The following is a 23,633-nucleotide window of genomic DNA, read 5'->3' on the forward strand; positions in this document are numbered from 1 at the left end:
CTAAGTAGTTTCAAAGTAGTTAAAACATTTTCTTTTTTATTTAACCTTTATTTAACTAGGCAAGTCAGTTAAGAACAAATTCTTATTTACAATGACGGCCTAGGAACAGTGGGTTAACTGCCTTGTTCAGGCAGAATGACAGATTTTTACCTTGTCAGCTCGGGGATTCAATCTAGCAACCTTTCGGTTACTGGCACAACGTTCTAACCACTAGGCTACCTGCCGCCCCAAATGTAGTAAGTAGTTGCAAAGTTGCTAAAATGCTAAAGTTGTCCGTTTTGAGATTTGAACACGCAACCTTTGGGTTTTAGAGCTATGCGTTAGCTAACATGCTAAGTAGTTGCAAAGTAGTAAGTAGTTACAAAGTTGTCCATGATGAGATTTGAACACGCAACCTTTGGGTTGCTAGATGTTCTTGTCATATCCACCCCGACCGACCGACCAACCAACCAACCACCCTCATTTCGTTTTTACTTTTTGTAACCATATCAATCGGCTTTTAGTTTACTATGTTACGCCTAGTCTATGAGACCAGCCTGCCATTTCTCGACCAACTACGCTTGTCCATTGCTGTGTTCAAAACCACCTGGAACTCTGAAAAATATGAAGGCAAATCATGACGTTTGTTTTCTTCAGGTTGGAAAGTCAGAGCTCTAGAAAGAGACCCGAGTTGGATGATTGTTAAAATCGATGTTTTTCCCAGTCAGAGCTAGTCTTCTTCCGATTTCCCAGTTGTTTTGAACGCACTAGTCGGAAGTCGGAGATTTCCGAGTTCCCAGTTGTTTTGAACGCGGCACATGTCCCGGATATATGACGTCTTAGCAGCTGGACGTATGTGCATGCGACGTTGGAAATTATAGCCAAAGTACATTTCCTCCGTTATAAAGACATTATGTGTAATCATTTTCTTTATATTGTGTGAGTCGACAATAGGAATCCAGAAAGAACTACAATTTGATTTAAAATGCAATGGCTCAGTATGGATTTCTACTCTTTGTTTACATGCACCTTTTCCCGCTATAATGACATCGGATGACAAGGCACGTATATGTGTCTTCATTGGTTTCTTGCAAGCTGGAAGCAGTCCAAAGCGGAAGTGCTCTTTCCCCAAACAGCAACAACAAAGTTACAATGTATCCATTCGATCATCAGATTGGCAGTTTCAGAATGTTGTACATTGTTTTGTCAACGACTATTGAAGTTATATATATATATATATATATATATATATATATATATGTATGTTTTATAATGGGAAATAATGGACACCACAGTACATTATTTTTTAATAAAGATATGCCTACATTATTATGACCATTTATGTGTATACACACAAAGTAGGTATATGCACAAGGCGATGATATTATGTATGTAATCTTTATTTATGCAAACTAATTATGCCCTTTATCCTGCATGAAAGACAACACAAAAAAACGGTACAAAACAAATCGCAGGTAGGTTATGCTCCTGTCCAAAACTAGGCCTCACATGGCTCCAATGACAACTGGACAGCACAATAGCATATACAGTAGGACTACCAATAAACTGCTKTTGCATAGTGTCCTCATTTATATCACAGTTATTTAAGGTTAATGTGTTGATATCCCATAGCCCAAATGATGTAGGCAGGGCCTAGGCTAAAGGGAGAAATAGGCTTGGCCTAATTCTATAGAATTCTAAATAATGGCAGAATATTGCCCTGATGAAAAATGCATGCAGGCTATACTTCGTCCAGGGTTATTACTAAATGTAATTATTTGTGTCCATAATAAAGAAGGCTAATGCTAAAAGCAGTGTTCACATATAAAGGGGGAACGGTGGAGGGGAGGGCGAGCTAGTGAGCGGAGATACAAGAGTTCGGGTTGTTGGCTGGGGCAGTTGTCGAGAGGTAGGCTATTGCAATTGTGTTACAAACCGAAAAAACGATGAAATCCGCCGTCGCAGCTGCCGAAACAACGGTAGCATGGTAGCTTTGGACTGGGGTTTGCAAGACGAGCGCCGATATCTACACGTTACTGTAATTTTAACACAGAATTACTTATCCCCCTGATCGAGTCGGGTAAACCACCGTCCGAGATGGGGAAGGAGGTTAATGGTGTTTCGCGGAGCCGGTTTGAGGTGAGTTTATAATATAGGAGATTGATAGATGACAATTATTTTTGATTGGTGTTATGGTGTTTGTTAAACTYCGTCCATGGTTGCGCACCGATGCAGCTTCCGCAGTCAATGTTTGGATTAGGGCAAACATGTTGTTTTCAAGTAACGACAACAGCTTGATTTCTTCAGTAGCCTACCAGAATGTACAATTATTAAATTGGATTATAGTTTCACAATTTGTTTTATAAAGCATTCACAGGTTTCAAGGCTGATTTTAAAATTGTGGAGCCTATCCGAGCTTTCTCTTTGTGCCGTCAAAACAAAGACAATGYCACAAATAAAGACTTTTAGGCTTCACACTGATACGAAGCCCTATATTTCCCATCGTTTTATAAACATAAKATGTGATAATATTCGGGCCTACTTCATCCTACTGTGTGACTGAGTTATTTCACAGAGTTGGAGAATTGGAATGTTGTCTTTGATCAGCTAGGGTTCTGTTGTGTAGACTCATGGCCGCTGCGGGTTGATCCTGCTACAGATGGGCCATTCGCTCGGCCACGACTCGGCTAGTCCACCACCACACTCTGAATATCAACAGCAAATACAACAATATATATCTGTTTTTCAAATCATACAGGCTATGATTTCCCTATAGATGTTTACGTTGACAGAAGCCCCATGTTTTTTATGCAAGCGATCGTTATTCAACGTTGTGGCAAAGTTTTCGTCGCTTTATACGCAGCGATAAAGAATGCACCAAAATGTGAAATATGGCTTTGGATAAATACAGTCTCATTAACAAATGCCGTCCGTGTGTGTTCACGCCGTGACATTGGCCTGTCTGCCCTGAGCACTCTGTTGTTTAATCCTCATCTAGGCGGCGTGGGATTTGTGTTGTTTTATTTATTTTTAACAGTGCAACAGCTGACGACTCAGAAGATTCAGGCCGTACCTTCTGGCCTGACATCTGCGGCAGATACGTGAGCTGTAGTTTACTAGCCAATAACAATGGACTTTAACGGTTTGGAGAGTAGAATTGTAATTGTGTTGCATTTATAGGCAGGCCTATTCTTAGTCACGCCCCTGRTTTTTTAATGCATCAACATATTGCCTATTGTCAAGTGGCCTAGTGTTGTTGATTGAAACGCTACAGTTAGTTTCTCTCTATCTTGCGTTGTGTGTATTTCGTTTCCAAAGGGATGAGGTGTGTTGTCTTCAGCAATTCTTAGTGTGAATCAGTCAGTGAGCTCAGCTCATGTACTGTAACCAAGGCAAGGCAACACACATATCCCGTAAGTCTTGAGCATTTGAAACAGTTTTTCATATAACATTATTGGCTCTGGTCTAAGAGAATTCTAGAAAGTCATTCATATCTAGAGATATTCTTGATATGACTTTATATTCAAATAGTAGAGGAAAGTGAACAATTTGTACATTTAACTTTTAACCTGTCATGCTGGGAAAGGATCCAAGTTATTTAAACACGTCCTAAATAGTATGAGTATGATTGGAGATTCAAACATGATTTAGCCTTATTTCAAACTATTTGATGATATACAGTGCATTCYGATAGTGTTTAGACCCCTTGACTTTTTCCACATTTTGTTACGTTTCAGCCTTATTCTAAAATGTATGAAAAATATATATATATCCTCATCAACCTACACACAATACCCCATAATTACAAAGTGAAAACAGGATTTTAGAAATTTTTGCAAATTTATAAAAAAAACAAGATGTTTCTATAACTTAATTGGAGCCCACCTGTGGTAAATTCAATTGATTGGACATGATTTTGAAAGGCAACACACCTGTCTATATAAGGTCCCYTGGTTGACAGTGCATGTCAGAGCATAAACCAAGCCATGAGTTAGAAGGAATTGTTCGTAGAGCTCCGAGACAGGATTTTGTCAAGGCGCAGATCTGGGGAAGGGTACCAAAGCATTTCTGCAGCATTGAAGGTCCCCAAGAACACAGTGGCCTCCATCATTCTTAAATGAAAGAAGTTTGGAACCACCATGACTCTTCCTAGGGCTGGCCGCCCGGCTAAACTGAGCAATCCGGGGAGAAGGGCATTTGGTCAGGGAGGTGACCAAGAACCCGATGGTCACTCTGACAGAGCTCCGGAGTTGTTTGTCTGTGGAGATGGGAGAACCTTCCAGAAGGACAACCATCTCTGCAGCACTCCACCAATCAGGCCTTTATGGTAGAGTGGCCAGACGTAAGCCACTCCTCAGTAAAAGGCACATGACAGCCCGCTTGGAGTTTGCCAAAAGGGACCTAAAGGATTCTGACCACGAGGAACAAGATTATCTGGTCTGACGAAACCAAGATTGAACTCTTTGGCCTGAATGCCAAGTGTCACGTCTGGGAGGAAACCTGGCACCATCCCTATGGTGAAACAAGGTGGTGGCAGCATCATACTTTGGGGATGTTTTTCAGAGGCAGGYACTGTGAGACTAGTCAGGATTGAGGGAAAGATGAGCGATGCGAAGTACAGAGATCCTTTATGAAAACCTGCTCCAGAGCCCTCAGGACCTCAGACTGAGGCGAAGGTTCACCTTCCAACAGGACAACTACCCTAAGTACACAGCCAACACAACGCAGGAGTGGCTTCTGGGACAAGTCTCTGAATGTTCTTGAGTGGCCCAGTCAGAGCCCGCACTTTAACCCGATCCAACATCGGGTTAAAGCAGGGTGGTAAGCCAGCAGCATACCACCRTGCATACCACTGCTGGCTTGCTTCTGAAGCTAAGCAGGGTTGGTCCTGGTCAGTCCCTGGATGGGAGGACAGATGCTGCTGGAAGTGGTGTTGGAGGGCCAGTAGGAGGCACTCTTTCCTCTGGTCTAAAAAAAAAAATATCCCAATGCCCTGCCCTGTGTAGGGTGCCGTCTTTCGGATGGGACGTTAAACGGGTGTCCTGACTCTCTGAGGTCATTAAAGATCCCATGGCACTTATCGTAAGAGTAGGGGTGTTAACCCCGGTGTCCTGGCTAAATTCCCAATCTGGCCCTCAAACCATCATGGTCACCTAATAATCCCCAGTTTACAATTGGCTCATTCATCCCCCTCCTCTCCCCTGTAACTATTCCCCAGGTCGTTGCTGCAAATGAGAATGTGTTCTCAGTCAACTTACCTGGTAAAATAACGGATAAATAAAATAAAATAAAATCTGTGGAGAGATCTAAAAATAGCTGTGCAGCGACGCTCCCCATCGAACCTGACAGGGCTTGAGAGGATATGCAGAGAAGAATGGGAGAAACTCCCCAAATACAGGTGTGCCAAGTTTGTAGCGTCATACCCAAGAAGACTCAAGACTGTAATCGCTGCCAAAGGTGCTTCAACAAAGAAATGAGTAAAGGATCTGAAAACTTTTTGCTTTGTCATGGGGTATTGTGTGGAGATTGAGGGTGGGGGGGACAATTTAATCCATTTTAGAATAAGGCTGTAATGTAACAAAATGTGGAGGAAGTCAAGGGGTCTAAATACTTTCTGAATACACTGTACAATAAGATATATCACATGGAACAGTATTTCTCACCATTCAAGAAAAGGTACTTTGTAATAATATGTGGCAACATACTCAAACCATAAGGGCAGTTCCACGGTAACGGAATTGCGTTGACTCAGATTTTTCAATTAAAATGTATGCCCAACAAAAACCAGTGTTTTCAAAGTTTAACAAACCATACAAGTTTATGCACAAGGAATACTTTTGAGAACAATTTACAATAACACATTTACTGGAAGAACTGTGCAGATGCAAAGTTTGGTGACAGAATTTCAGTAAAATCTCCCTGTGTCAACGTTTTCCAGAAACTATAAACATCTGCTCCGAATTAAGATTCAACGAGGTCTGTAGACAMAATGGCATGTGAGCTATGACATGACACATTGACTGAAAAATCTCATTTGATTATTAAACTACAGCAAGGATGAATATGTATGAACTTTCCAATTTGTAAGTCGCTCTGGATAAGAGCGTCTGCTAAATGACTTAAATGTAAAATGTAAAGTGAAGTGGATTTACACCCGGTAACAGAATTGCGGTAACAGAACTTCGTCATGGGTCCCTGATCTGTACTACACAGAAATGCATAGTTATGGATATGAATGTCATTCTCTTCATAGTTCTATAACCTAAATAGGTACACAAAGGTATAAATATGTAATATCCTCCTCTGCATATTTGGGTATTATTCTACACACCGGCTATTATTTTAATGAGCTKTGCCCCCAAACAAGACCAATCATAGACATCTATGTTTCATAAGCTTGGACATTCAAAGTATAGTACAGCACAATAGAGCTCAGTAAAGGACAGAACAGTGGAGTATAGTTTACCATTGTAGCCAATTCAATTGCAGAAAATCACTTACCAATTACATTTTTGGGGGGGGTTTTAATCACTTAATAAATTAACAAAATGTATATCAGTAAAAGTAGTTTYTTGATAGGTCTACCTTTACTTGTTACTTAAAGATATGTGGGTTTTTGGTAAAGGAATTTCAAGGCAATGTTTCTTAAACTTACACGGCAAAAAAAGTTATACAAAATGAAACATGTTGATATTAGTTGGCAGGGGTCTTTATTTACTTAAGCATTATTACTATGTATTTTTAATACCTTTTTTTTGTTGTTGACTTTTTCTGGTAGATGTTTTCTAATACCCCTTTTCCATCTGTTTGGCCTGAAATCAAAGCCGTTGCTTATTCTGAAATGTTTAGGATGGAAAATAGTTTAAAAATATGTGTATGCCTTAATTTCTCAAATATAGTCTTAGCTTTCATTTGACACCAGATTTMATATGCTCCTATGGACTTCACATGTTGGTGCTCATGGGTCCTTTTTACATGGAAATGACCAATAACTACTGTGGCCCAGCAAACAATCATATAATGTTACACCACAAAGGAAAAACTCCACAAAGGAAAAACAATGTAGCCTATATGCCCCAGACCATGCGCATCTGGTTATTTTGGAAAMGGCCGTGGATTATTTGACCTGTTGAGTAGTTCTCTGAAAGGCAAGCTGTCAGAGTGAATTTTCCCCAAATCCAAAAGTGAAATGCCTGTCCTTTCCTGCTCCCTCGGAGTGTTAAAGTAAACAGGGATCGTAGGACAGGCTTAATGTACTATTGACCCAGTGCATCCACTGAATTTGTATTCACATTCAAAATATTCATATATTGGAGGTCAGACTAACAGCAGACTCAGGTTGACTTTGTCACAAAGTTGCTCAAGTCTCTACAAAGTGTATTCCTGTTTATGCTTGATATCTTTGTCATTACATGGACCACCAGCATGGTTCAGCATTACTGCATTTGACAGGTCCTATTCTGACTACAATACTCCTCCATTAAAAAAAAAATATATATATATATATATATATATGCCATTTAGCAGACCAAAGTTATCCAAAGCGACTTACACAGACAGGCCAACTAAGAAATTTGTTCCACTAATTGGTGTTTTGACCAATCACATCAGATCTTTTCACATATCTTTTTCAAAGCTGATCTGATTGGTCGAAAGACAAATGAGTGAGAGAAAAAGATCAGATTTTTTTTAAATATCAGAATTGGGCTGCCTGTTGTAAATGCAGCATTAGTCATACAACATTTGTTGTATGAGTGGCCCCAGGAATCAAATATGAATARAATTGACTTACCCATTAAGTGCTTCATACTTGGACAAATGTAGGTTTGCTCCTAAATATGGGAAGTCTGCAAACTAGAGAGAATAGAGGAAGTCTAGGCCAGTCCTGCTGTGAGCGATGGAGCCAAAGGAAGTTAACACGCTCTTCTTCATCTCTTCCTCACAGATGTTCTCAAACAGCGACGAGGCCGTCATCAATAAGAAGCTGCCCAAGGAGCTGTTGCTACGGTGAGCGAGGGCTTTCCAATGACTGGGCCGTATGCACACACAGAATATGGCATGCTCAACACCATCAAACATCTTAACCTMCCCAAAACACAGCCGTGTACACTCTGATCCACCTGCTCCACYCAACACAGCCACTGACAATTAGCGAGGTTACATCGTGACACTTGAGCCATGAGCCACCCTAGAAACGAAGGGTCACTATACCGGGGCTCTAGTGGTTTGGTCAACATCACCGACCAACTGCCATCTGCCACTCTCCCTCATGCGCCCCATCCCACTTGCCCCAATCCCCCCCCCAATGCTAAAACTAATTAAACACGGATGGTCTGGGCTATAAAACATTCAAATCGATTAAGCAAAGAAAAAAAGTAAAAAGCCCCTGAGCAAACAGAAAATGGAGGCCATAACTCAAGCCTGGGTCTCACCAGCAGAACGGTCTGGGATAGAGGTGCTGACGGTTGGGGGTGTGCTGAAGGTGCAGGGGCCACAGACTGAGCTCTGATTTACTAGGGCTTTTGGGTTAGGGGCAGGCTTGCCGAGGCCAAATGCAACATTATACTCACCCTACATCACACTGGGCTGCAGGGTGCAATGTGTTACATATGAATCCATCACACATGCATACCTATTCTCGAAGGGCATAGGCAGTATTCACACTCCTTGACTTCTTCCACATTTTGTGTTACAACCTGAATTTAAAAATGGATAACATTTAGATGTTTTGTCACTGGCCTACACACAATACCCAATAATGTCAAAGTGGAATTGTTTTCTGAKATGTTTACAAATGAATAAAAATGAAAAGCTGAAATGTCTTGACTAAGTATTCAACCCCTTTGTTATGGCAAGCCTAAATAAGTTCAGGAGTAAAAATGTCTTAACGAGTGACATGCGTTGCATGGACTCACTCCGTGTGCAATAATAGTTTTTAACATGATTTTTGATTGACTACCTAATCTCTATCCCACACATACAATTATCTGTAAGGTCCCTTAGTCGAGCAGTGAAGTTCAAACACAAATTCAACCACAAATACCAGAGAAGTTTTCCAATGACTCGCAAAGAAGGCTACCTATTGGTAGATGGGTAAATAATTTTAAAAAGCAGGCATTGAATATCCCTTTGAGAATGGTAAAGTTATTAATTACACTTTGGATGTTGTATCAATTCACCTAGTTACTACAAAGATACAGGCGACCTTCCTAACTCAGTTGCCAGAGAGGAAGGAAACTGCTCAGGAATTTCACCATGTGGCCGGTGGTGACTTTAAAACAGTTACAGAGTTTAATGGCTGTGATAGGGGAACTGCGAATGGATCAACAGCATTGTAGTTACTCCACGATACTAACCTAATTTTATAGTGAAAAGGAAGCCTGTACAGAATACAAAAATGTGAAAACATGCATCCTGTTTGCAACAAGGCACTAAAGTAATAATGCAAAAACTGTGGCAAAGCAATTCACTTTTTGTCCGGAATACAAAGTGTTATTTTTGGGGCCAATACGTTACTGAGTATCACTCAACATATTTTCAAGCATAGTGGTGGCTGCATCATGTTATGGGTATGCTTGTAATTGTTAAGGTCTGGGGAGTTTCTCAGGATAAAAAATTAATGAATGGAGTTACGCACAGGCAAAATCCTAGATGACTTCACCTTTCTGTAGGACAATAACCTAAAACACAAGGCCAAATCTACACTGGCGTTGCTTACCAAAAAGACAGTTTGACTTAAATCTACTTGAAAATCTATGGCAAGACCTGAAGATTCACAGCTGCAATTGCTGTAAAAGGTTAGTCTATTGACTTAGGGGTAAATGTTGAATTCTGACTGAAACACAACAATGTGGAAAAAGTCAAGGGGTATGAATACTTTCTGAAGGCACTGGTACATTACCATACATACATACATACATACATACATACATACATACATACATACATACATACATACAGTACCAGTTAAAAGTTTGGACACACCTACTCATTCCAGAGTTTTTCTTTATTTTTACTATTTTCTACATTGTAGACATCAAAACTATGAAATAACACATATGGAATCATGTAGTATCCAAAAAAGTGTAAAACAAATCCAAATATTTTCTATTTGAGATTCTTCAAAGTAACCACCCTTTGCCTTGACAACTTTGCACACTCTTGGCATTCTCTCAGCCAGCTTCATGAGGTAGTCACCTGGAATGCATTTCAATTAACAGGTGTGCCTTGTTAATTTGTGGAATTTCTTTCCTTCTTAATGCGTTCGAGCCAATCAGTTGAGTTGTGACAAGGCAGGGGTGGTATACAGAAGATGGCCCTGTATGGTAAAAGACCAAGTCCATATTATGGCAAGAACAGCTCAAATAAGCAAAGAGAAACGACAGTCCATCATTACTTTAAGACAAGGTCAGTCAAAACAGAACATTTCAAGAACTTTAAGTTTCTTTATGTGCAGTCGCAAAAACCATCAAGCGCTATGACGAAACTGTCTCTCATGAGGACCGCCACAGGAAAGGAAGACCCAGAGTTACCTCTGCTGCAGAGGATACYTTCATTAGAGTTACCAGCATCAGAAATTGCAGCGCAAATAAATGCTTCAGAGTTCAAGTAACAGACCCATCTTAACATCAACTGTTCAGAAGAGACCGCATGAATCAGGCCTTCATGGTTGAATTGCTGCAAAGAAATCACTACTAAAGGACACCAATAAGAAGAAGAGACTTGCTTGGGCAAAGAAACACAAGCAAAGGACATTAGACCGATGGAAATCTGTCCTTTGGTCTGAGTCCAAATTTGAGATTTTTGGTTCCAGCCGCTGTGTCTTTGTGAGACACAGAGTAGGTGAACGGATGATCTCTGCATGTGTGGTTCCCATCGTGAAGCATGGAGGAGGAGGAGGTGTGTGGGTGCTTTGCTGGTGACACTGCCAGTGATTTATTTAGAATTCAAGGCACACTTAACCAGCATGGCTACCACAGCATTCTGCAGCGATACGCCATCCCATCTGGTTTGCGCTTAGTGGGACTATCATTTCATTTCTTTTTCAACAGGACAATGACCCAACACATCTCCAGGCTGTGTAAGGGCTATTTGACCAAGAAGGAGAGTGATGTAGTGCTGCATCAGATGATCTGGCCTCCACAATCACCTGACCTCAACCCAATTGAGATAGTTTGTGTTGAGTTGGACCGCAGAGTGAAGGAAAAACAGCCAACAAGTGTTCAGCATATGTGGGAACTCCTTCAAGACTGTTGGAAAAGCATTCCAGGTGAAGCTGGTTGAGAGAATGCCAAGAGTGTGCAAAGCTGTGAAGGCAAAGGGTGGCTACTTTGAAGAATCTAAAATACAAATTTGTTGGTTATTACATGATTCCATATGTGTTATTTCATAGTTTTGATGTCTTCACTATTCTACAATGTAGAAAATAGTAAAAAATAAAGACAAAATCTTGAATGAATAGGTGTCCAAACTTTTGACTGGTATTGTATTGTATGTATGTACACACTGAGTATACCAAACATTAGGAACACCTTCCTAATATTTAGTTGCACCCACCTTTTTGCCCTCAGAACAGCCTCAATTCGTCAGGGCATGGACTCTACAAGGTGTTGAAAGTGTTCGACAGCGACGCTGGCCCATGTTAACTCCAGTGCTTCCCACAGTTGTCAAGTTGGCTGGATGTCCTTTGGGTGGTGGACCATTGTTGATACACACAAACTGTTGCGTTGCAGTTCTCGACACAAACCGGTGCTCCTGGCACCTACTGTCATACTCCGTTCAAAGGCACCTTTTTTGTCTTGCCCATACACCCTCTGAATGGCACACATTCTCAATTGTCTCAAGGCTTAAAAATTCTTCTTTAACCTGTCTCCTCCCCTTCAACTTCACTGATTTAAAGTGGATTTAACAAGTGACAAATGAGGGATCATATCTTTCACCTGGATTCACCTGGTCAGTCTGTCATGGAAAGAGGTGTTTTTAACGTTTTGTGTGTGTGTAATGCCCCACCACACAATCTCTCTCTGCAAAAGTAAACATTTATCTAGCCTTCAAACACGATAACCATAGTAGAGTTAACATAACTTCACACATTTACATTACATTTACATTTAAGTCATTTAGCAGACGCTCTTATCCAGAGCGACTTACAAATTGGAAAGTTCATACATATTCATCCTGGTCCCCCCGTGGGGAATGAACCCACAACCCTGGCGTTGCAAGCGCCATGCTCTACCAACTGAGCCACACGGGAGCACTACACGGGACCAACACACACAAGAACACAATCATAAGTGTCATATGCTCATCAAACATAAAGTGGCATACATAGCAGAGTTCTAAGTGTAATTTATAGGGTCGAACAGGGATTCTGGGTAGAGCCTTGTATACATAGAGGGCTCTGGTTCTGATTCTGGGTACCAGGGGTTCTGAACCATCCCTGTCTGTGTTCCAGAATCTTCTCCTTTCTGGATGTGGTGACACTCTGTCGCTGTGCCCAGGTCTCACGGGTGAGTTTGTGTTTCTGAAGTGTGTATTTGGTTCAGTGTGAGTGTGTGTGTAATTGTGTGTTGGACAGAATAGTGAAACCAGTGAAGTTGACCATGTGCCCCTCTCTCCCTCAGTCGTGGAATGTGCTCGCTCTGGACGGCAGTAATTGGCAGAGGATTGACCTTTTCGACTTTCAGAGAGATATCGAGGTCAGGAAGTCTCGCATAAACCTTTTTCCTCACCTCTTCTCTCTCCTATCCTCTCCATCTCCTCCTCACCTGCCATTGATTTATCAATTGTCTTTGTCTGTCTTGCTATCTTTTATGGAAACAAAGTGGACATTCATGGCTTTGACCTTATAAACACAAACAACATTGACTTTAAACCCACATACCGTGATTATCGAAGATTTGAATCCAGGACCTTAGCAGTTGGTTGTCTACCAAAGGAACGTTTGAATTGACTACTATTGATGTTGTGCGTTCACCACAATCAATGTCATGTACTGTATGTCAATCTATTGACCTTGTCACTGTATGGATGACCACAGATGACCATTTAAAGGCATTTGAAGGGTATGACTGATGTATTCACACGTGACAAGTTTAGTACATTGCCATAGTCAACGATGAATGGCCTGAACGCCAGGTCAAGTATAATCATGTCTGCCAGACGTGAGTGCAATATTAAGACAGACACTCAACAGGCTCTGTGAAATTGGTTCAAGTTAAGCAGTCAGTGTTTACAAAGATGGTTGAGTTTTGCCTAAATAGGCAGACTCCTACCCTATGCTCCTGCTACATGTATTTTTGCATGTATGTGAAAGTGAAGATGATCTGGGGATGAATCTATGTTTTATGAGYGGTGTTTGTTTGTGTCCGTGTGTTGCAGGGGCGAGTGGTGGAGAACATCTCGAAACGATGTGGGGGATTCCTGAGGAAGTTGAGTCTGAGGGGCTGTCTGGGGGTGGGGGACAGCGCTCTGAGGTGAGGACTGACTGGGAATCTGGCCTAGACTGGGCACTCTTGGCACTGAGGAGGGTGAGGGGAGGAGATTTATGTGGGAGCTGGAGGGCAAGTACACACACTCCAGTGCAAATATGTCTGTTCCTGTTTGTTTTTCAACAGAACCTTCTCCCAGAACTGCAGGAATATCGAGCTGCTTAGTTTGAATGGCTGCACCAAGATTACTGACAGGTATTTGCAGACATTTATGCCTTATGTTTTTTTTGTCTAGTATAATTATGTTTTGCTAATGTACTAAAGTGTTACATTATTATACATGTAAGCCTCTTGTCTCTTTCTCTCGCATGCAGCACATGTAACAGCCTCAGTAAGTTCTGTCCCAAGCTCAAGCACTTGGACCTCGCCTCCTGTACCTCAATCACCAACCTGTCACTCAAAGCACTCAGGTGAGGGGTCTCTCCTTCTCCCACTCACACTGTCAGCATTCCTGGAAAAACCTTGTCACTCACCTTTTAGTGATTTGATTGTAGTCATCCCTCTTCATGCTCCGTGACAGTTTGTTGACTCTAGAACTAATATAAGCCATTCAAAATATCCTGGGACTTTTTTGAGATACAAGGTTTTTCCAGGACTCCGACAATACTCACACACACACACACACACACACACACACACACACACACACACACACACACACCGGGGAGTCTCCTCAGCAGGAGCAGATGGTTGCATCTGTTGTACAAGTGTAGGGTGAACAGGTAATTCAGGGGATGTGCATAAATATGGGACACATTTGTTGTTGTTTTGCCGGCTTTTTATCTAATATCTGTGTTGTGGTCTGACCCATTTCTTCCCCTGCAGTGAGGGCTGTCCTCTGTTAGAGCAGCTTAACATCTCGTGGTGTGACCAGGTGACTAAGGATGGCATCCAGGCCTTGGTACGATGCTGTCCCGGACTCAAAGGCCTTTTCCTCAAGGGCTGCACACAGGTAGGGCCYGGGCAAGGCAACAAAAGGGTCAGCTAGAGTTGGGACCATTAAAAAGCATAAGATCGCTACCTCAATCTAAGCAAGGTGCGTGAACAGAAGAACAGACTGGATATGGGAGAGGTATTCAGACACCCTTGSAGGTGAAATGAACAAACGGATCGCGTATGATTAGTATTGTAGGCAGGAGGATGAGGCATTAAGATATAGGTAGACTCAATGGCTGACTGAGGGGAGAGGGGCTTAGCTAGTCTAGATATGAGACCAGGGCTAATGTTTGTATTGCAAGCAGTGTGATGGGGAGGGTAGATCCAAACAGCAGGTAGGACATTTAGTTGCAGAAGGGGGTTAGCTAGCTAGCTCATTGGTGGGGTTACCTTGGTACACTGCTAATGGGATTTAAAATGACACCTCTCTCGCTCTCTCTCTCCCTCTCTCGCGCTCTCGCTTCTTTCCATCTCCACCTATTAACTAGTTGGAGGATGAAGCACTGAAGCACATTGGTGCACACTGTCCAGAGCTGGTCACTCTCAACTTACAGACGTGTTCGGTAAGCAAGCGCCTCTTTCAGTGTTTAGGTCACATAACAGCACAACCTGCTGGTCACAGCTCCAAAATAAAGCGAGTGTCTTACTTGATATTTCAGCACCCATCATGTTTGGGGCTGAATGCTTTGTTGTGGTGAGTTGGGGGCTTGTAACTCCTGAATAGGTTTGTCATTGAGATATTATGAATCTCTAATAGCTGTTGTGGCCATCCATATGGAAGGTAAATGAGTCATGTCCTGCCTCTCCTCTGCTGTTTTTTTTTTTTTGGTGGACTGAGGGGAGTTTCTTGTGTACAAGGCTGCTCAGTCAGTCTGCCCTGCAGTAGAGGGACTGGTGTGGACTGAGGCCTGCCCTGCCATGTAACCTACATAACGAATAGCGTGTGAAATCCACCCAGACAACACATTTGTTTCTCTGGTATCCTCTTTATCTGTGTCTCCAAATTCCCTTCCTGTTATGTCTACACCCCAAATGTCTCTCTCTCTCTCCCTCTTTCCTTCCTTGTCTCCTTCTCAATATCTCCCATCTTTCAGCAGCTCCCTCTTCTTTTGCCAGACTCGCCTCTGTTTCATCCTCTGTCCTCTTTCTCTTTTTACACCTGTGCTTTCTCTGTGTGGKTCCCCCTCGCAACTTTCTGCAATCTTGTAAGATCAGAACTATAGAGGGAAAAGAGATGAAAATATATCACAAAACAAGATATGCTTCTCATTCACCGTTCTGAGGTGGATATTCATAGCCTACGGCATTAGTTATGGTAATATGATGTTAATTTTGTTTGGTGTTTGATGCCGTGGAAGTTCTGCTAGTGACCCGTGCCTGCTTCCTTCTGAGCAGCAGATCACAGACGAAGGTCTCATTACTATATGCCGGGGCTGTCACCATCTGCAGTCGCTGTGTGTCTCAGGTTGTGCCAACATCACAGACGCCATCCTCCACGCCTTGGGACTGAACTGCCCGCGCCTCAGGTTGGTACTCCCTCTGCTCCTAGTCCACCTCCTCACCCCAGACCCCTGCTCCAACCCCTCCACAGTGGTCTCAGGTGTGTCCCCCCCCCCACCAAGCCCACCTCATCCAACCCACATGCACGCTACCCCCACCCATCCCTGCTTCTAACCCCTGTTCACTCCAAATACCACCAGAAACTTCATACAACCCTTCATACATTAAGACTCAAATACACCCCGCTCTCCTTTCTGGTTAGTGCCCAAATTAACCCACCTTGTATTTCCTCAGACACGTCAATACATAGAAGTTCCCCCGACCAGTAACAGTATGTCCTGTCTCCTTTCAGAATATTAGAGGTGGCTCGCTGCTCTCAGCTCACAGATGTGGGCTTCACTACACTAGCAAGGGTGAGTGTGGAAACTGACGCAGGTCACACACACACACATCTCTGACATACACTACCATTKAAAAGTTTGGGGTCACTTAGAAATGTCCTTGTTTTTGAGAAAAGCAACAACAAAAAAATTGTCAATTTTAAAGTAACATCAAATTGATCAGAAATACAGTGTAGACCTTGTTAATGTTGTAAATGACTAGCTGGAAACGGCTGATTTTTAATTGAATATCTACATAGGTGTACAGAGGCTCATTATCAGCAGCCATCACTCCTGTGTTCCAATGGCACGTTGTGTTAGCTAATCCAAGTTTATAATTTTAAAAGGCTAATTGATCATTTAGAAAACCCTTTTGCAGTTTTGTTAGCAGAGTTGAAAACTATTGTACTGATTTAAAGAAGCAATAAAACTGGCCTTTAGACTAGTTGAGTATCTGGAGCATTAGCATTTGTGGGTTCGATTACAGGTTAAAAATGGCCAGAAACAAACTTACTTCTGAAACTCGTCAGTCTATTCCTGTTCTGAGAAATGAAGGCTATTCCATGCGAGAAATTGCCATGAAACTTGCCATCCCGGAGTCGCCTCTTCACTGTTGACGTTGAGACTGGTGTCTTGCGGGTACTTTTTAATGAAGCTGCCAGTTGAGGACTTGTGAGGCGTCTGGTTCTCAAACTAGACACTAATGTACTTGTCCTCTTGTTCAGTTGTGCACCGGGGCCTCCCACTCCTCTTTCTATTCTGGTTAGAGCCAGTTTGCACTGTTCTGTGAAGGGAGTAGTATACAGCATTGTATGAGATATTCAGTTTCTTGGCAATTCCTCGCATGGAATAGGCATCATTTCTCAGAACAAGAATAGACTGACGAGTTTCAGAAGTAAGTTTGTTTCTGGCCATTTTGAACCTGTAATCGAACCCACAAATGCTGATGCTCCACATACTCAACTAGTCTAAAGAAGGCCAGTTTTATTGCTTCTTTAATCAGTACAACAGTTTTCAGCTGTGCTAACATAATTGCAAAAGGGTTTTCTAATGATCAATTAGCCTTTTAAAATGATAAACTTGGATTAGCTAACACAACGTGCCATTGGAACACAGGAGTGATGGTTTCTGATAATGGGCCTCTGTACGCCTATGTAGATATTCCATAAAAAATCTGCTGTTTCCAGCTACAATAGTCATTTACAACATTAACAATGTCTACACTGTATTTCTGATCAATTTGATGTTATTTTAATGGACAAAAACTGTTTGCTTTTCTTTCAAAAACAAGAAAATTCTAAGTGACCCCAAACTTTTGAATTGTAGTGTACATGTGTTGTCTTACTGTTTGTGTTTTGTTTTTTTCTGGCAGAATTGTCATGAGCTGGAAAAGATGGACCTGGAAGAGTGTGTGCAGGTGAGCTAGCCTGCGCAACACGCACGTTCCCACACACACTAACATACCTTGTAGCACCATCCACCAGAAGGATACGTTTGTTTATGTCTCTCCCCAGATCACGGACGGCACACTTATCCAGTTGTCCATCCACTGCCCTCGTCTGCAAGTTCTGGTGAGCACTAGCTAATGGCTTTTATCCTAGGCGCTTGTCTCAAACATGCTTTGTTAAATCTAAGGAACGTCTTTAAATTCTATGAAATACATTTCAGAAGAACTTGTTTCTTAGATAATCCACAGTCTCATGGTGTTAATAACAAAAGAAACCCAATGTGTTCGGTGACCGTAGTATTGCTGTTCTTAACTGTTCCCTTGTTGTGGTCTCTCTCTCTCTCAGAGCCTGTCTCACTGTGAGCTGATTACTGACGATGGCATCAGACATCTGGGCAGCGGGCCTTGTGCCCACGACCGGCTGGAGGTGATCGAGCTGGACAACTGCCCCCTGATCACAGACGCCTCGCTGGAGCACCTGAAGACCTGCCACAGCCTGGACCGCATCGAGCTCTACGACTGCCAGCAGATCACCCGCGCAGGCATTAAGAGACTAAGGGTAGGCACTGGTGCTACAGCGTACATTGCTGCTTATGCGTTGTGCACAGACACCCAGACTCGCATAGATTACAGGAGATGAATGAACATTTCTTAGATGCGGTTGTATAGACCCTTACACCAACACTTGTCTTTTTATCTCTTTCTCTCCTCCTCTCCAGACCCATCTACCTAACATCAAAGTGCACGCGTATTTCGCCCCCGTCACCCCACCCCCCTCGGTCGGGGGTAGTCGCCAGAGATTCTGTCGTTGCTGTATCCTGCTATGATGTGAAGACTGCGTCCCCACCCCCCCTCAGCCCAACATCTGCCCCTCCACCCAACCTGGCTCGGCCTGGTCCGATCCGGCCTCCGGGTATACATGCTGGTGTGTCCCCCCCCGATTGGAGCTGCAGAGAGAGGGAGAGAGCCCAAACACCACCGGGTCTGGGAAGAACCTTCCCAACGACATTACCAAACCCACTCACAACAGCCTTTGTCAAACACAAATACACAAACACAAATAAACACACACACACACATCACCACAGATGAGCGTCAGTACATTCCCTGCTGTCCGCAGGCCCATGTTCTAAAGACCTCGCAGCATTACAGGGAGGATTACATAATAGAACCACTGCTGTTTACAGATTAGGCTCCTAATACACTGTATGGACTACATGAAGCTAGGGCTCACTTGATACAAGGTTCCCTATGGACTACTATGACCTTTTACTGAAGGATCAGGAAGATAGGTTTGGATAAGAAACTCACATCCAATGTGTGTTTGTGGGTGTTGGGAGGATAACCAGAAACATGGCTAGAGCTACTATGAGGATATTGGTTTGGTAGAAATGCCCTCAGAATCTTTCAACGACTGTCAAGCTACCTCTAGACATAACTGCACTTAAATGTGAAGTTATCTTTGTTAGCCTCTGGTTCCATACTGCCCACTCCAAACCAATTTTTTTTTTTGTTGCTAAAGATCCGTTTCCATTGGCACTTTTGAAGTCAACCCAGGTTAGGCTGGACTTGGTGGCTAGCTGAAATTGTTTCCACTGCCTCCTAAATAGAATAAATTATGTCATGTTGCTAGGTAGCCAATATGTGACTGCAGCTGGCTTTGCTAATGTTGCTAACTGGCAAGATGTTGAAGAATTTAAATTCACCCTCACAATACTGTAACTAACTTTAACCCATACTCCTGTCAGTGCTAGCCATACTCAGAACCATGTATTTAGTTTGCTAACTAGCTAAACGGTTAGCGTCGCTATTGGCTAGCTAGCTAATCAAGCAAACCAGACGGCAGGTTTGAGTTTTTTTAAATTGATTTAATTATATTTTTTTATACGAAATGTTTGATATGATGTAGCTAGCTAGCTAGCTTTCAATACGAACTGGCCAGCTAAAATTCCTGCTAGCTCACGTTAGCTAGCTACAGTAGCTTGTTTTAACTCTGATATGCTAGCTAATAATGGTAGCTAGCATTTTAGGGCTGACTGTTGTCATAAAAGTTTATTGTGTAATGCAAAAATTAATGGATCCAGCTGTGGTGGTAATTCGTGTCATGTCTGACTACTGCAGTACTGCTTGTCCATGTGCTAACTAGCAGCGCACACACCTAGATGAGCTGCTAAACGTTGTCACCATCCAGCGGTTATTTAATTTTTTTTGTATTTATTTACTGAGTCACCAGCCTGAATTCTAATCGAGCTAGCACCCGTTGTGAAACTGGGCTGTGCTGGTTCGAATTTGAGAATTCCATTCGAACCATCTCTATTTTGGGCCAAATTTTAAGTGCCAGTGGAAAAGGTGTTTAATTTAACAGAGTCCTGGTGTCTTCTACAGCCATTAAACAGCCCCCCCACACACACGCACACACACACAAACTTATTGTAAATACAGTGGGTAGTAGTTATTCTTCTCTAGACTCAAAGTAGCTGCAGCTTAGTGCAGGCCTGCTAGAGGCTATGCTGAGTTTATCCAGCAAAATGATGACACTTTTTAAAGAGTCTCTATGACTCATCTAATAGTTTACTGCCAAATGACTACACACACTTGCACATACACATGCGCGCGCACACACACAGCTCAATACCTCCCCCTTCCCCTCTCTCTGTTACAATCAGAAGCTTCATTGTACAAAAAAAGAAGAGAAAAGCAAATATTTTTCTAAAAAGGACACCAATTGAGACTTACACGTGGGGACTTGAGAAGATGCCAAATGTTGCATGTAACAATTCTAGTTTTTTAAATCTAAATGTATTATATGTAAGTACTGTGGAAATCCAGCGCCGCAGCCAGCTGAACCACACCACAGACCATGGTGTGAAGAAGAGATTTACGTCAATGGGTCTCGCACTATGAACTATGTTAAGCCAAACACATACTGTACACACACAGGTATGTGTGTGAGAGAATGTTCCAGGGCTATGGAGAGTAGTTTGGACAGTGAACCATCACCGGTTCTGGATTTTTGGAGACATATTAAACCAGGCCCCTGCAAGCTAGTCTTAACAACAACAAAAATCTTGAATAGAGACCCAAACACATAAAATAAAAAAGATTGACGTCACTGTGAGTTTGTGATGCCAGACAGACCATGAGGATGGAAAGAAAAAGCCAACCGAAAACAAAGTATCTGTATTTTCATTTTGTTGCTTTTAGTCTTTTTTTCCCTCCTTGGTGATGAACATTCTTGATGAATGCGAGCTGGCGAACCACATGTGTAGGAGGAGATGCCCAGTGTTGCTAGCGGGCACCAGGATCTGGTCAGTGACAGTAATGCCCCTTCAACTCCCATGAGGCCATGCAGGGGAGAGGGTGACAGTGGAGTTGACCCTGCCACCAGCGCAACGCCCTTCTCTTTCTGCCTGGGACCAGTGATGTGGGACGAGGAGGGGCCGCTGGAATTGGATAGGAACAAGGAAGTTGTTTAGAATCTTGACCTGGAGTGAGCTGAGTGCACAACACTGGCCTGCTGACAGATGTTGGAGTGCAGGGGTATGTGTCCCAAAACGCCACGACTACCACCTTACCAAAAGACTTTGACCCCTGTTCATGAGTATCAAAGCCTTTCATCTGGATCCTTCCTCCTCTCCCACACTTTAACCTTCTCTGTTTTCTGTCTCTCCTCTTCTGTTCTCTGTTCTGTTTTTCTTTTTATAGTTTAGTCTTTTTTTAGCCTTTTTCTGTTCAAGTTGGTGACTTATACATCTCGTTCTCACCCCTCCCCACTCTTTTCTGTTTGGTGTGTTTTGGGGTGGGGCTGTTTTTGTTTTTCATTCAGTCATGAGTTCAGTGTTTTCCCCAGTTAAGTTTGAGCCCTCTTGCAGTCCTTGGTTTTTGGTCTTATGCAGTTTGTGTTCTATTACGAGTTCTTGTTACCTAATGTCCAGAATGTAACCTTTGTACAGGGGGAAGGGTTGGASACAGTGCAATTTGTAAAATAAGTTGATGATGAGTCGGTGAGGATGAACCGGTGTTGCTTGTATGTATAATGGATGTTATACAACGTATTGAATGTGTTGCCATGAAGGCATGGTCTGGGAACGTGGGGGGGTTAGGGCCTAGGTTGTGTGCTGATGTAGCAGAAACAGATTCCTCTCCTGATGTGCTTTCCCTTTACTTGTTATGCCTTGCTTTGGGGATCCCCTAACACCATGATGCAGCCCACCCCACTGTAGAAACAAAACAGAGTTGGTACGCCCAATAGGAATGTTTTAATGTTCTCTAAAAATACATATTTCCTTCTAAGATTCAAACCAACTAACAGGCAAAACATTTAATGATTATTTTCTGTTTTGTGATTTGTCAGTTGGGGGTGGGAGGGGGATAATGCAAACGGCGATTAATCCAGTCTGATCTGTTTTGTTTGAATGCGGGTTTATGGGGGATTAGAGAACATCCAGGAGCCCAGATATGCGGAGATGCATAATGTACTCATACTACGCACCCTCTGGCTGGATGCAACTGTGCTCCCCCTGCTCCGTACGGTCTGGAGTTACTGGAGGGAAAGTCATGGTGAAGCCAGGATCCATAACACCTGTTTGCCCTCTTCACACATAGTTGCTGAGTCACCGGCACCACTTGTACTCGCTTAGTCATACACAGACGCACTGAGACACACACACACGGTACGCACTGACCATTTGCACTGCCATGGTCCCCTCTGAATCAGAACTCAGTTGAGAGCGAAGGTATGCAGAGTAGACATACGTGCTTACACATACACACTATTGACAGCACAGACAACAGGCAAATTCAGTCTCAAGCGGTTCTGTTAGAATTTATTCAATATACAAAAACACGAGAACATGTCCATACCGGGTTATCTCATAAACTACCCTGTAGAATGTCAAGACTAAACACATGCAAAACAATTATACCGCTTCATTCCTCTGATTTTCCAGCAGTTAACATGGAAGATGACAGATTACTGATTTCTGGATCAGTCCATTTTCATGTCCACTCAGTCCCTATGACTAGACTGTGTGGGGGAGGGGGTTGGGGAGGACGGCTGGCTGGCTGCGTGAACAAGATGGTGGATTTAAAGTGTGTTCTTGGTAGTTTGACACCTGGGGATTACTTTACTTTTTTTTTATTACTTTACACAATGACTGTAGTTCATATAAATTAATGTAAATCTTTTTCTTTTTTTTCTTTTTTTTACAATTAACTGATTATAAATGAATATGTATGTATGAATAAATATATAACTATATTATTAAGATTTGCCTGTTATTTCTGTAATTGCAGTATGTTGAAGTGTTCATTTGTTTCGCTCTGAATTTTTTCCTGACCTGACTAGGAAAAACTCTTGGCTCCAGTTATAGGCTATAAATAGGGAGCAGAGGTTTTTCCTGACCAGGTCAGGTAGTCTCCACTATATTGTAGTAGTCCTACATGTTTTCCTGTTACTGTATGTAATGCATCTTGTCTCAAACTTAGCGCAACACTAGAGGGCAGCAATAAGCTACTTTTGAAAAAAAGGCTGTGGAGAAACCCAACCCTGAGTACTGTGCGGGGTTGTAAGAAGCAGGCTGGAACTATGTTATGAGTCGTTAAATGCTATTTTACTGAATTTATCCACTTTGTAGCAAAACTTAATTCAAACATGTATGTAACCCAAGTCTTCATACTAATTGTGTGGGTATCTGATGTCTGTGATGAAATCCTAGATGAATGAACAGGATCATTCTGTCTGCCCCATTGGGAGTAACCACACTGCTACCCGTCCTACAGTGCCATGACGACCAGCGACTTAGCTTGTGATGTTGTTAGGCTCATAGTGCCACATGGGAGCCATTTTGGCTCCAGTTGTCCCCTTGCTGCTGGAGATATTGTGTTCCTCCTTCTCCTTCC

The 23,633-nt window shown here is 42.5% G+C and overlaps 1 protein-coding gene across 1 annotated transcript; it reads left to right on the forward strand.

Annotated features, from left to right (window-relative positions):
- Positions 1-1,681: 1,681 nt before the first annotated feature.
- Positions 1,682-22,992, forward strand: fbxl20 (F-box and leucine-rich repeat protein 20). The gene is made up of 15 exons (XM_024135920.2): positions 1,682-2,118; positions 7,925-7,986; positions 12,434-12,488; positions 12,603-12,677; positions 13,360-13,454; positions 13,596-13,664; positions 13,784-13,879; positions 14,295-14,421; positions 14,894-14,968; positions 15,801-15,931; positions 16,258-16,318; positions 17,658-17,702; positions 17,800-17,856; positions 18,079-18,291; positions 18,452-22,992. The coding sequence occupies exons 1-15, from the start codon at positions 2,077-2,079 to the stop codon at positions 18,557-18,559; spliced, it is 1,311 nt and encodes a 436-aa protein (XP_023991688.1). The 5' UTR covers positions 1,682-2,076; the 3' UTR covers positions 18,560-22,992.
- The last annotated feature ends 641 nt before the right edge of the window (positions 22,993-23,633 follow it).

Source organism: Salvelinus sp. IW2-2015, unplaced genomic scaffold (genome assembly GCF_002910315.2).
Source record: "Salvelinus sp. IW2-2015 unplaced genomic scaffold, ASM291031v2 Un_scaffold659, whole genome shotgun sequence".
Lineage (NCBI taxonomy): Eukaryota > Metazoa > Chordata > Actinopteri > Salmoniformes > Salmonidae > Salvelinus > Salvelinus sp. IW2-2015.